Consider the following 14,351-nt stretch of genomic DNA (forward strand, 5'->3'; position numbering starts at 1 on the left):
GCATTCTATTCCTCCCACTGTCTGCTCACACACACACACACACACACACATACACACACACACACACACACACACACACACACACACACACACACACACACACACACATCCAATGACAGGCAGACAGGCAGACAAACACACATTCCTTCTCCCCATTTCTGTCAGAATCCTTCCTAAATTCCTTACTCATAGAGAAGGTAAATACACTCCTTGTAGAAACACACTCCTCACAGAAACACACTCCTCACAGAAACATCTCTCTCCTCATCCCCAACCTGGGAATCTGAAACCCTCTTCACTTCACACAGTCTGGGCCCATGGTGTACTCTCACTGGGGTGTCCAATAACTTCACCTCGGGCACCTAAAACCCTGCCAGCCATCTGGGGACCTACATACAGTGTATACTCTACACCTGTGCTCTCTGAAAGGTATAGCTCGCAAGCTAACAGCAGCTCCCCACCTGTTTCCGAGTAGCTCTTCAAAATGTTCAGAGAAAATGTTAAAGGAAATCGCCATAATCACACTGCAAAAGAGCTCAGGCCTGAAGCGTCCGTGGGGTGATCCAAAAAAAGTTTAATAAAGAACTGCGAGTGCTATTCTTTATTCATAAAGTTTTACGAAGAGAATTGGTCATAAATGTGAACTCACAGTCTACAAACAGAGAAGGCAAGGGAGTTGAAAAGAGCCTTAAAAAACGTACAAAATTCATTCAGCATAAACCATTAGTAGCTCTCGGCCATTCATTTTGTCACACATACAAATCATTACTCTATATACTGTTACATAGTGCACATTCAACAAGTTCATCCCCTGCTGGCATATGCATCAAACACAACATACACCTGTATAGAGAAGGCTTTCTAAGGACACCCTTTTTAAAGGGGGGCGGGGGGGTTAAGGAGCATGTTGAAACTGTCAGAAATAGCCATTGAACACAACATACACCTGTGTAGAGAAGGCTTTCTAAGGACACCCTTTCTAAAGGGGGGGGGGGGGGTATTGAACACAACATACACCTGTGTATAGAAGGCTCGCAGGTGAGGTAAGGAGCATGTTGAACCTGTCAGAAATAGCCTTGTCTGTGCCTGCGTTACCATACATAGCCTGGGTGATTTAACAGCGTCTGCGTTACCATACATAGCCTGGGTGATTTAACAGCACCTTATCCTCACACTCCACTAAGCTGCTTTTCTGTGCTGAGCTATAGGCATGCATGTATGCACGCAAATACACACACACGCACAGTCGCACACACACACACACGCGCACTTACAAAACAATCTACACAATATCACAAAAATACATGGTGTATGCATTATTACAGACTCTCTCTTACACACACAAACACACACACACACACACAATGCACGCACACACACAACAGAGCTGAGAGCATCTGCAGACAACCTCTCTAAGGTAATATTCAAGTGCATCCAGTTAAGCCTGTACCTCTTGACTTGACTTGACAGTGGAGCATGCTGTTAATAAGATCTCAGCAGCTTATCACACTGCATTGGGCACGCATAGGGAACATACATTTGGCCAGCTTGGAGTTCAGAACTTCAACAGCTACTCAAGCACCTGGCATCAATGCCTACCTAATCAAGCCCTAGCCACTGTGAAATTGCAAAAAAATCTGCTGATTTTTTATTTCCTTTTTTGTATCAGATGGATTGGAAAGTCATTAACAACCTGCAATTACTTAACATAATTCATTTTGTTCTTAAATAGTATTTTTTCTTTTTTAAGAATGGATTGTTACCTCACAGCACTGCCACCATGGAGACTGGATGTGTGCTCTTATAAGTTTGGCTATATAAACTAATACATGCAAATTCATTCATGTGTTTATAATATGTATGTGCCTAGGGACAAAAGATGAAAACTAGCTCAAGATGAAAGCTAGTAACTCATATTTACATTATGTACTTGTACTGATGTCCATTAATATGCACTGTCCCTATCTAAATAAACAATTAAATAAATATTAAAGCTGTTATAATATTTTCTGAAAAGAATATTTCAGTTTTAGTTTTTTAGTTTTAGTTTCACTTTGTCTAAAAGTGCACAATGTATATACTGTACCACACCTTTGATAATGGATTTGTGTTTGTGTTTACCTTCCATAGAGGGGGAGAGAGTCCATGGCTGTTTTTGAGATGGAGCTCTGGCAGACTCTGGATTGGTCGCCCTCCGTCCCCTGAGCCTGAGGCCCTTCTTCCCAGCATGCTTTGTGGTTGTGAAGACGACACGGATGTGCTGCGAGCGCTCCCGTTCCTGGCCACTGAGGAAGTCTGGAAAGTCATTTACCTTTAGGGAGAAAAGATGGATGGACAACAAAACATTTAGAAAACCATGAGATGGGGGAGCAGTGGGGAATAACGTCATAATTCCAGTAACATGGCGACCCCTGATCATAATCAAAATGTCATAATCCCAGTGTCATGGCGACCCCTAATCATAATCAAAACATCATAATACCTTTTTTGAGTTGTTTGTACAACCAACCACGGAACAAGCTGAACCTGAACTCATTTCCACTGTGGAATTTCCGCTGTCGACAGCTGTTAATATTACCAGAAGTTTAAAACAGTATTGGTTGTCATGGCGGCGCACATAGATCGCTGACGAATAAGGTGAATAGTTACCATTCAAAGGAGCATTGATATGGAACAGTGATTAAACTCTTTTTACCAGATCTACTTCATACAGTAGGTGTCTTGATATACAGAATGAATAGCCCCTCTACCAACCTATCAGAAAAGAATATTTCCTCCGGGATAAAGTCATTGATAAACATCATATCATTCATATACATAATTGATACCGGCATATACAGGTATTCATTTGTTTGCATAGTACAGCCATTTATATAGCTTTACTGTACTGTAGCAATCCTTTACTACTTGTCCTTGGCCCTGTGTCTATGGCGACAGATGGGCCAATAGCAGGGAGTGATAAATGTGATGGAACACACTGTTCTGTGCACAGATGTGCTGTCACTTCCAGATATGTCTTTCCCTGGATTCCACTAGTCTCACACACACACACGCACGCATGCACACACACACAATGATGAATGATGATTCTGTAGACTGGATCCATTTCAGAATATCTTATTACGAAAACATTAGTAGCTTATTTTAGATCACCAAGTGTAAACAAATATAACTGCAGAATAATAAATGTCAATTCTAAGCATGTACAGTAATCCTCCCCATCCCCCTCCTCTGCTTCATGGTCCATCTGTAGGCATTGAAGGGAAAAAAGGCTGCACTTTGTATAAGTTAATTTAATTGTGATTTAATTGTGATTAAAAATTTAGAATGCAAAGTGTATCCTTTTCTTTGTTCTTTAACTTAGTCAGAGTCCAACTTTAATTTGGACCACACAAAAACTAAGAAACTAAAAACAGACTGAGTGAAGCCTGCTCCTATCCCTGGGTTTCCCCATCTGTTGTCATGACGTCAACGATGAAGACCCGTCCTTGTCTTAGTCCAACACAGACTAGGTCAGGCGTGGGTCACAGAAGGGCATGTGAGGTGGGTTAGGTAAGACTCCAGCGTAATCCACCCATCTGGAGAAAGGAACTCCTGAGGAACTTCCACTGATCTCGGGGGAAACTAATCAGACATCAGGCAGGGTGCACCACTCTCTTGTACCGCAAATAGTGTTGTCACGATACCAAAATTAATGTTCCGATACCGATACCAAGACTTGCGATTTCGATACTTCTTCTATACTTTTTAAAAAATGTATTTGATTTGGGGGCCCCACCACCTTGACATCATCATCAGTAATATTGAATATACTGTAGTGTGGTCATTCACACCATGTGGCCATCCCAGATTCTGCTTGACTCTCACAACACAAACACACATGGAAAATGATGTCATATTTTATATATTCTGCATAATTACTATTAAATATATTTAGCAATTTGAAAGCTATTCTAAAACTATAACTATTTTTAAACTATTACACTTAGGCTATCTTTATCTTTATCTTTAATGTGTGTTCTAGGTCTAATTGAGTGCACATTGGTGATGTGTAGGTGTAATTGAGTGCCTGTCACTTTAAAAGATACGTGAGAGTAATTAGCCTTGTCTTACGGTTTTAGTCTAGTGAATAAAAGTTGCACATAGCGCATATAAGGATATGTGGATGCAATTAATTATGTTTTGTATGCCATTAGATAAAATAAATGTTCAAAATGTACAAGTCGAAGAAGATCTTTCTGGGGTCATAGAAGAGATAAGTGTCTTGCAATGTTCATTAATGATTTTAGCGAGCACTATTGTCAAACGTGACCTGAGCTAGCGGGATAGTTAGCAAGGATCTCTCTTCAGATGTAAAAGTTTGCGATAGTTGCTTAGCCTATTTCTAAATTACATTGAACCCAAATAGTAGGCCTAAATTACCAAAATCCCACAGCCTAGGTAGGCTAGCAACACAAACTTGAAAGATGCAAGTGAGCAAATCAACTTGATATTAGCCTATTATTATGTGTTACCATAGCATCACTTGAACTAGCAGCCATGTCTCACTGTTTATAGCACGACAGCTGCGCTTACTTGTGTGTGAGGAGAAAAAACGCACAGCCACAGGTTAGGGGAGGAGGCGCTAGAAGCATGCCTTGTGCACACGCATGTTACTTCAAAAGAACACGGTCATTCTCAAAAGTATCGATACTAATAAAATTAGGCATCGTGACATTTTTAATTTCAGGGTATTGCGATACTTTTGTAGTATCGGTGCACCGTGCAACACATAACCGCAAAGCCTTTAAAGAGATTACTTTATTCCTTTATATCTTATGAATCATCAGGAACGGACTCTTATTCATGACCTCATGGATGAACAACACATCAACTAAAGCATTAGGTACGTGCCTCCTCAAAATGAATTTCTAAATTGGACAAGAGGCATTCCAAAGACAGGATAGAACAGGACATCCCAACTCACACTCTTCACTGCCAGAAATCACCCCGACGTGAATATATCATTAATTCAAAACGAGGGAGCAGCAATTTTACATTTTTTGTGCCTGTTGAAGAAATCCGCACACTGTCCTTTACGCATGCAAATACTTTATTTCACACGTTTCGGTCACACAGACCTTCCTCAGGTGAATTCAGGAGCCTATGCTTACACTGCAAAAAATGAATTCTAAGCAAGTGTTATTGATCTTATATTAAGATTAAAAAATCTATTTGGTATTGTTTTTAGTATGAAAAGACTTACCTAGCGCCCTCTCAAAAGATCATTTTGACTTAATTTAAGAAGACTTTAACTTATTTTAAGGAGTCTTATCAAGACAAATTTGCTCAATGCTAGGGTTGGGCGATGTCGCCTAAATTGGCATTTGACGATGTGTACAGTAAAACATCGTGATGGACGATGATATCGTGGGGGGGGGGGGGGGGGGGGTAGTGTGGTAAACACTAATTAATTAGCCTATAGCCTATGTCTGTACAGAAATACATTTATAATGTTCTCCATAAAAAAATAAAAAATATATTATATAGGCTATACGGCCTGATGAAAGTGGACAGCTAAGAGAGACATACTGACCAGGCTACCGAAGTTGTGTGGAAGATCTGCTCCAAGAAAATTGTTGTGAAAGAGTGCACCGACCAGCGGAATATTACACATTGCCAGCCTTTGCTGGGCCCAGCAAAAAAGCTACTTAAGACTACTATCGTGGTCACTCATTTAAAATCTTGGTAGGCCTACTATGCAGCATCCCACGTTATCAGGCTACCGTCTATGCTGACTATGAGGGCGGCGGGAAGTGAAAGTAAAGGGCTGCGATCGCGCAGTCCAGGCTATATATAGGAGGGCAAAGTAAAAACACTTTTACAAATAACGAATCCCGATTACCACTCCGCTGCTGTCTGGGACTTTTGCTAAATGCATGAAATACAAGCCATACAGTGAAAGACGAATAGGCTACCTTCTGATCCTATAATTAACTAAAGAAATGGTTTATTTTAACACAGAGGAGAAGGACGCATTTGGCGCTCGCTGTAGCCTTGCAAAAATATTTGAGCGCTAGAATGTCCTAGTCGTAGCCTAACAATAATAAATCTATATTTTCTGCTAAAACATTAGGCTACCTATTAAGTCCAATGTAGGCTATAGGCTTGCGAGACATGTAGGCTACAAAAAGACAATTAGGCTACACATTCACGTCACAGTCAGGAATTATTTGAATAAGAGGGTAGACTAATACGTCTTTTATTTTACAAGATGGTAGACTAATACGTGATAACTGTTTGGTTGACAGCCTTTAAAGTAGGCTCAATTTCATTTTCAGGGAAAGTTTTTTTTTATGTTTTAGCCTGTTACAGCAGGAATTAGTGACTGGCATGTGGGGGCGTGGCATCACGATGGTTGCTTTCCATCGTGATGCCTGTCAATCATCACGATGGACGATGATATCGTCTATCGGCACAACCCTACTCAACGCACTGGCAGACAAATTTGCTTGTTTTTAGGACAAATTTGCTTAACGCACTGGCAGACAAATTTGCTTGTTTTCAAGATGAGATGTCTTATAATAATATAATATAATAAGTCAATTGTTTTTTAAATTAAGTCAAATGATTTCACAAGAAAGCGCTAGGTAAGTCTCTTTATACTGAAAACAATACCAACTAGTTTTTTCTATCTTGATATAAGATTATTAACACTTGGTTAGATTTTGTTAGATAAGCAGTTTTTGCAGTGTACCTGCCTACAGCCAAACCACAGCTCTGCCCTACAAAGGCTAAGAGCAGTATCTGCAAAAATGCCAAACTGAGAAAAACAGCTTTTTGTGTTTTTCTTACACCAAGTATAAGTATCAAATTATATTCAACAACAAGGGGTATCATTAGATAGATCAAAGTGAGGTGAATATTAAACATTTTGTTTTTTGACATTTAGGCAAAATTTGGTAGTTTTATAGGCTATACTGCGCTTTGCCTTTGCATTACTGCTTATACTTACATGGCCATACAATAACATTTTGCAGTAAGTGTAACAAGTGATCATAATCACTCAGTTTTAAAATTAATTGAGGAGGTACTTACTACATTTTTAGTAAAGATATGCTGCTTGATGCCTTAACAATGGCAACTCTGTCATTTATAAACATTTATGTAAAAATGGAACAAAATCAATCGGGTATTCTTGTAGACTTTCATGTCAAGCAATATTGCATTGCTGCACACCAAAACCTAACCTTTGACACCTTTGCACACTGCTGCTTTTATTTGTCAAAGTACATGTTAATTACTTTTTGTAAAATATGACTGACTATTTTGAATATGATACTTTCACTGGCATTTAATATTGTGAGACTGTATCATGATAGACACCTAATGTGTGTGTGAGTGTGAATGGTAGTGTGCCTTTTTAGAAGAAAGTCCCGGGCCTTTTTTTAGTCCCAGTCTGTCCCTGTGCACACACACACACACACACACACACACACACACACACACACACACACACACTCACACACACACTCACACACACACACACACACACTCACACACACACACACACTCACACACACACACACCCTATTAGAGTAAGGGGAAGTGAAACAAAGGCAGAATGCAGTAATGGCAAGTGAAATCAAGGCAGTAAGGGCAGATACTGCACTTTGCCTTGGTTTCACTCTACTTTTCTATACAAACTGCAAACTAAAAATGTAAATTTAGCTAAGAAATGTATTAGGTAGCCATATGAAATTTTAACAGATTGAAGAGCAGATCATGTACTTCTTATTTGTGCAAAATTTTTTTTTTTGAAAAAGTGCAGATACTGCTCTTAGCCTTTGTAGGGCAGAGCTATGGGTATATCCTTACCAACCCCACTCTCACCCTTGTAATAATGGATGTATGGAAGTCGCTTTGGATAAAAGCATCAGCCAAATCAATACGTAAAGGTTAGCCAAATCAATAAGTAAAATCGTTGCCACTTTTTGAAACATATCTTCATCGAATTGATGTTTACAGTATATATGGAAATGCGACGTACCATTCTTGTCTCATCCCTATAGGCCTAACACTTTAACCTTTAACCTTTATGTCTGCTATACTGTGCTAGCATACTGTATCTGGAGTTGGTTGTAGTGGCTTTCCGCTGTGTGCTCTATAGCCTATTATTACATTACATTTAGCAGACACTTCTTGAGCCTACAGTAAGCCATCATCATGTTGGCGTTATACAGGCAAGCAACCACAGTGCCTGAGGAGGGAAATGACTGGCTCTCTCAGGCAGGCTGAACCACTGAGAGGTTTTTGTCCTCCTGTGCACCATGTACATTCTTGGGCATTTCACAGAATAAGTGGAATTCCAGACCCAGAAACAATACAAGCCTGTGTGAGAGAGCAAGATCTAGCTAAGACGTCATAACCCTTTAGACACTGTGGCAGTTATGGTTGGCAGGAAATACATAACATGAATATGTCATCAATATACATTTTGTACGTATAATACCAACATAGTAGCCTGAAAAATCCAGACCCTGATAATCTAGAAAGATTAAGGGTCTGGCAAAGAACAATGTAATGGCCCAACTCGAGGGTCGGCGACAACAAGCATGCATTTAAAAATCTCACTGCACGCAATTGGATAACACTAGACCATGTTTACTCTGAATTATTTCGGACTTCGACGCAATCGGATAACACTACGACCAATGTGTACTGTCCTCCAACGTTGCAGTGCTGTGTTCATCAGTTTAGCTGGTTTCCCGGAATGTTGGGGTAAAAGTAACGTGCATCATTGCTCTTTGCCAGAGTGTCTCGCAGAGACAATTCCATTGTGCTCTCGCGAGAACTCTGGATTTCCAGGGTACCAACATAGTGCTTCTGGAAGAAGAGTGTGATCAGCAAGGAGATGCTGGGAAATACTCAAACAACAAATTTAATTCAGTTTAAAATGAAGTCAAGTGCAATCCTCTTTTTGATCCTTTCTACTCCAGACAGTTTTTTTAGTTTAGTTTAGGCCTACTTGCTTTTCCTACCTTTAAATGTTACTACTAGATCTACTAAAACAACATTCCATTTGTTTGCTTGCTTTAATGAAAAATAGCAGCGAAATGACAATAATCAAACATGTCGTGAGCAGCTGAAAGTGCCGGTATGTTTACATCTCAAAAACGTGTTAGCAACTTCCTGTATCAATATGTGCAACAGCATAAAGGACCGTAGTGCAATATTCCCTAACTACTAAGATGTTTCTCGATCCCTAGAGAGTATGACTCCTGTTATGTTGTTTTGTCCATAGTGCATAACTGGAATTCTAGACCCAGATACAATATCAGGCTGTCTGAGAGAGCCAATCATCTCCCCCTTTAGGCACTGCGGTTGCTTGACTGCATAACAGGCAATGATGATGGTGATGGCTTCCTGTAAGCAATATACATGTAGAGCATGCAGCAGAAAGCCACTGCAACAGACAGACTCCAGCAACCAAACCATCTGAATTAGACCATGTCATCATCTTGTTGATAATTTGAGCTTAGGGCATTGCTTTATGTCTAGGCATGTCCTCTTTTGCACGCATCTTCCTTTAGATATTTGAAGAAAGTGAATTCTTAAAGTAAAAATCTAAATTCTATTCTGTCTGTATTTTTTTATACCCTCGTAATTTGACCTCTGAATATCTCACAGAATTACTGAAATTCCAAGCCCTGATAAAACATCATCCAGGTAGCCAGTCTGTCTGTACAAGACCCAGCCTGTCTAGAATCCTGTGACATCATCTCCTTTAGGCACTGAGGTAGGGACCACAAGCCAAACATTCTAGCAGAGCTCTCCTGGCATTTACACGAGTAAACAAGCTATCTTGTTGACAATCAGACACACACACACACACACACACACACACACACAGACGCACACACACACACACACACACACACACACACATCATTGCAGTGGATGAATTCTGGAAGCAGGAAACAAGAAACCCACTTGCTTTAAAATTTCCTAAGATGTTAAAATTAGTCCTTTATTGCAGTGAGCACGGCCAGTGGCCTACATGAGATGGCATCTTCGTAACCAGCACTTTTTCAAACCAAAACATGGTCATTGTACTGTATGATGTTGTCATAGTGCTGAATAAGTGTAGCCTCAACAATGTGTTTCTGTGATAAATGAGCTAAGCTGTAGACTGATGAGGTGTCGTTAATTTCATTAAATTCCATGTTGTGGAAGAGGGGTCCTGGGTCAATCCTTCGGTTACTGTTAAGGCTGCTGATTTGGGGAAGTAACAGATTGTGATTATTTTCTTTTTTATGTGACAGGACAGTGGAGAATGACAGGAAGCGAGTGGGAGAGAGAGTCGGGGTGGGATCCAGAAAGGACCACAGGGCGGGAATCGAACCCGGGTCGCCGGCGTATGGTGCAGGTGCCCCAGCCAGTTGCACCACGGCTGGGGGCAGATTGTGATTATTTTCTGACAGATATTACAATTTGATTCGCGATCAAAGCTTCATTTCAATATGGATTACAAGTTGGACTTCTTCTGATTGGTGGGCATGCCTAGTGCATGAGAAGCACAGCACTCCTGATAGGTGAGCTTCACTGTCTGTCACAAAAGGAGGATGAATATAAAAATCTTAGATGTGACAAGTGTGCTGGAGTACACATAACATCCTATCAGCAAACAGAGAACATGGCTTCGTTAGTTCAGAGAGAAATGGTGTGTAAAGATGTACTGAACCCATATCCATTTTTATGGTACAAACAGTCCCTGGTGCACGCCCAAGTTTATGGAATTAGAATAGACTTATACAGTATGTTTTCATTTTGTATGTGCGATTGTGCGTATCACACTGTAGAAATTATTTGTAACTGAAAAAATTATTTGTACAAGTAAGTGTTAATATTACAAATATGCACTAAACTTACAAATCTATGAGAGACTCAAGGCTTGTTTCCAACTGGTGAAGTAGACTGCTAGTTTTCAGTGGTGTTTCAGCATTAGCATTCCCCTCCACATCTCCCACATTACCAGTGTGTACTATAAATTGTGTTATATTATAAACTTGCCTGAGCCTCAAGTTGATACACTTCAAACTGACATAACAGGTTTATAGACACACTGCCCAAGGGCTGGATACTGGCACTTGTGCACCAGCTCTCTCTTTTATTCTGTTGCCTCTATATAAATATGATTTAATTGTTTTACTGCAAATTGAATTCTTCTCAGTTCCACCCACCCCACAAACCCCCTCCTTCTCTCCCTCTCCTCATCCTTCATGTCTGATCATGAGGGTCAAAGCTTGCTGTGCAGTAGACTTCTGTATTTCAAAAACATTCATCACATTGTGTGTGTGTGTGTGTGTGTGTGTGTGTGTGTGTGTGTGTGTGTGTGTGTGTGTGTGTGTGTGTGTGTGTGTGTCCATGTGTATGTGTGTCCATGAGAACATTGCATCAGGGTGAAAACTATTTGGGTGGGGTGAAGTGTCCAGGGAGCAGAATAAGGCGTAGGCCATACACGGCTGAAGCCCATCAAAACAGTGTGTGTGTGTGTGTATGTGTGTGTGTGTGTGTGTGTGTGTGTGTGTGTGTGTCTATGTGTGAAAATACCATTTGCAATAACTTTTGAAATCAAGTTGGACTTCACTATGGATTCAAGCCAAAAACAGAGGGTAGGCTTACATCACTTCAGACAATTTGTTAAAGAAAAAAGGAAGAAAGAAAACGAGTTAGTAGGGAATTCATATAGTCTTCTAGGCATGGGAGGGAACTCATAGTCTTCTAGGCATGAGAGGGAACTCATATAGTCTTCTAGGCATGGGAGGGAACTCATATAGTGTTCTAAGCATGGGAGGGAATTCATATAGTCTATCATCAAAACACTGTTTAGTCAGTATAACGCAACAGGTACTGGAGATTGAAATTCCTTCCATTCAAAATCTACCCCAGGCCTACAGACATAACTGTTTTGTTTGAAATGCATTAGAGTAAGTGTAGTAATTAATTATTAGTCAGAAGGAGATAGAAAATAATTAAAACACACAGAAAAATGAATGTGAACAACAATGCATCTATTTACATCTATCTGAATGCATCTATGAGTGTGAGTTTCCTCTGGCACTGGCAAAGGTTACAAAAGCATCTATTTACATCTACCTGAACACTACCTGAACACATCTACACTGGCAAAGGTTACAAAAGCATCTATTTACATCTACCTGAATGCATCTATGAGTGTGAGTTTCCTCTTTGGGAACTTTCTAAATCACTGGCAAAGGTTAAAAAAGCATCTATTTACATCTACCTGAATGCATCTATGAGTGTGAGTTTCCTCTTTGGGAACTTTCATAATCACTGGAAAAGGTTACAAAAGCATCTATTTACATCTACCTGAATGCATCTATGAGTGTGAGTTTCCTCTTTGGGAACTTTCTAAATCACTGGCAAAGGTTAAAAAAGCATCTATTTACATCTACCTGAATGCATCTATGAGTGTGAGTTTCCTCTTTGGGAACTTTCCAAATCACTGGCAAAGGTTACAAAAGCCACCTGCTGCCATGCTGGCTTCCTAATTGAGTTTGACGCACCGGGATCACCAAGCACGTTCGGCACTATAATTAGCGAAGCCCATCCGGGAGACGGAAGGGGACAGTTTACATCGCCGTGGGTTACACAAGTCCTGACCTTTACAGAGACATGGCTCTCAGTCAAGCGAGGGAGATGAATTAAGCTGATGTGAAGTCTGAGGGAAAAGTGTTGCTTTTTATGAGCGTGCAGTACATGTGTTTTTGTCAGTCTGACTGATTCTCTCTCTGTTACTGTCTTTTCTATACATCTTTCTCCTGACACACACGCACACACAGTAGTTTTCACTTTTTCAAGACAATCGGGAGGAGAGGGACAATTGCAGAAAGACTTGCACCCCAGTGCTGATACACACACACACACACACACGCACACACATGCACGTACACAAAGGCTGCACAGACAGACAGAGACAAACACACACACACACCCACACACACACACACACTGTCGGCACTTTCACAATAAACATCGACATATAAATTATTATTCTTGCAAAGTTGTTTCAGACATTCTGAACACTTCAGTTTCTATTCTGAGTTTAAGTCAGACAGCTGTCATATCTACTTGATTCCATGCTTATTGATGCCAACTAATGATTAGATTACTTATTCTTGTCAAATGATGCCAATTGTTAATCTCATGTCGTAACTCACTTTGCATATAAAAGTCTTCTGAATAAAGTATCCATAACCATGATGTTATCGATCATAAAAAAACACATCTCTTACCAACTCAACGTCAGTAATGTCTCTGAAACAGACGGCCTGTTGGACGGTGCGCGGGGGATACTCCGTCAGGTAGATGCTGTCATCGCTCAACACTACGTGCATAAACACCTTGTTGATGGATTCTGAGACCACAACGCAAGGTTCATAGGCACGAATCCGCTCGTAAACATCGCGCTCGGTGTTTCTCTTCAGAAATGAGTCCAGTTTTACGTTGCTTCTGCAAAGTAAACCATCGGCTTTGGCCATGTCAAGCGGCATATCTCGAGAAAGCTACACCTGCCTCCTCTTCAGTGAGTTGCGCTCGCTGCGCGGCGAAGTACCACTTTCTGACTTTAAGGCACTTCAGTTTTCACATTTTCCCTGATAAACAGGGCACCTACATCTACTTTTCCTTAAGTTTTCGAATAAAGTTACACTCATGATTAGCCTGTAAGTTCGGAGTTGAGACTCGACCAGCGACCGAAGAAGTGGGAGAGCGGTTCAGGCAAGCGTGACACACGATGACTTGAGACAGCCTCCCTCCGCCGTATGACGCCATAGGATGCACACCGTGCCAGGTCCCAGAGAATTGGCTAGGTGAGCCCTGTCTCTCCGTAAGTAGTGAGTGGTAAGTAGGTCACTATGTTCGAAACTAAAAGAAGTCACTTCGCATCGCCTCAATATGTCCAAATTTTATTCCTGCATGTTGATTTTCGTCGGGGAGCACTCAAAATAGGCTATAAAGAATGTCAGTTTAAGTCACTTCTTAATGAAAATATTGTAGCATAACATAAACTAACATATCATTCTGCCTGGGGGTAGGGTAGGTTACAAACACATCGTAATAATTATTTGGGCCATCTTTAGACAATAAAATCCTATACTTGACTGTTACTCCTTAGGTCTAAATTCTCTATTCACAAATTATCCATATACAAGTCTAGTGTTTCTTAAGATGTGGCGCCATCTAGCGGTTTGTTACATGTTACATTACTTCTCCTACCAGTATCAGGTAGTCTGGACCAATGCTCTCTCTCTCTCTCTCTCTATTTCTCTCTCTCTCAATTCAATTCA

At 40.5% G+C, this 14,351-nt stretch overlaps 1 protein-coding gene across 1 annotated transcript in view; it reads right to left on the reverse strand.

Annotated features, from left to right (window-relative positions):
* Positions 1 to 13,556, reverse strand: part of cunh12orf56 (chromosome unknown C12orf56 homolog) — a 31,422-nt gene extending 17,866 nt beyond the window's left edge. The window contains exons 1-2 of the mRNA XM_076297403.1: positions 13,299 to 13,556; positions 2,122 to 2,311 (exon numbers count right to left, since the gene is read on the reverse strand). Coding sequence (XP_076153518.1) covers positions 2,122 to 2,311; positions 13,299 to 13,556 — 448 coding nt within the window. The remainder of the gene's footprint in view (positions 1 to 2,121; positions 2,312 to 13,298) is intronic.
* Between the last annotated feature and the right edge of the window lie 795 nt (positions 13,557 to 14,351).

This window comes from Alosa pseudoharengus, unplaced genomic scaffold (genome assembly GCF_046254945.1).
Source record: "Alosa pseudoharengus isolate Yale_2024_CS ecotype anadromous, Long Island Sound unplaced genomic scaffold, YU_APseudo_1.1 YU_APseudo_1.1_scf_20, whole genome shotgun sequence".
In the NCBI taxonomy this organism is placed as follows: domain Eukaryota; kingdom Metazoa; phylum Chordata; class Actinopteri; order Clupeiformes; family Clupeidae; genus Alosa; species Alosa pseudoharengus.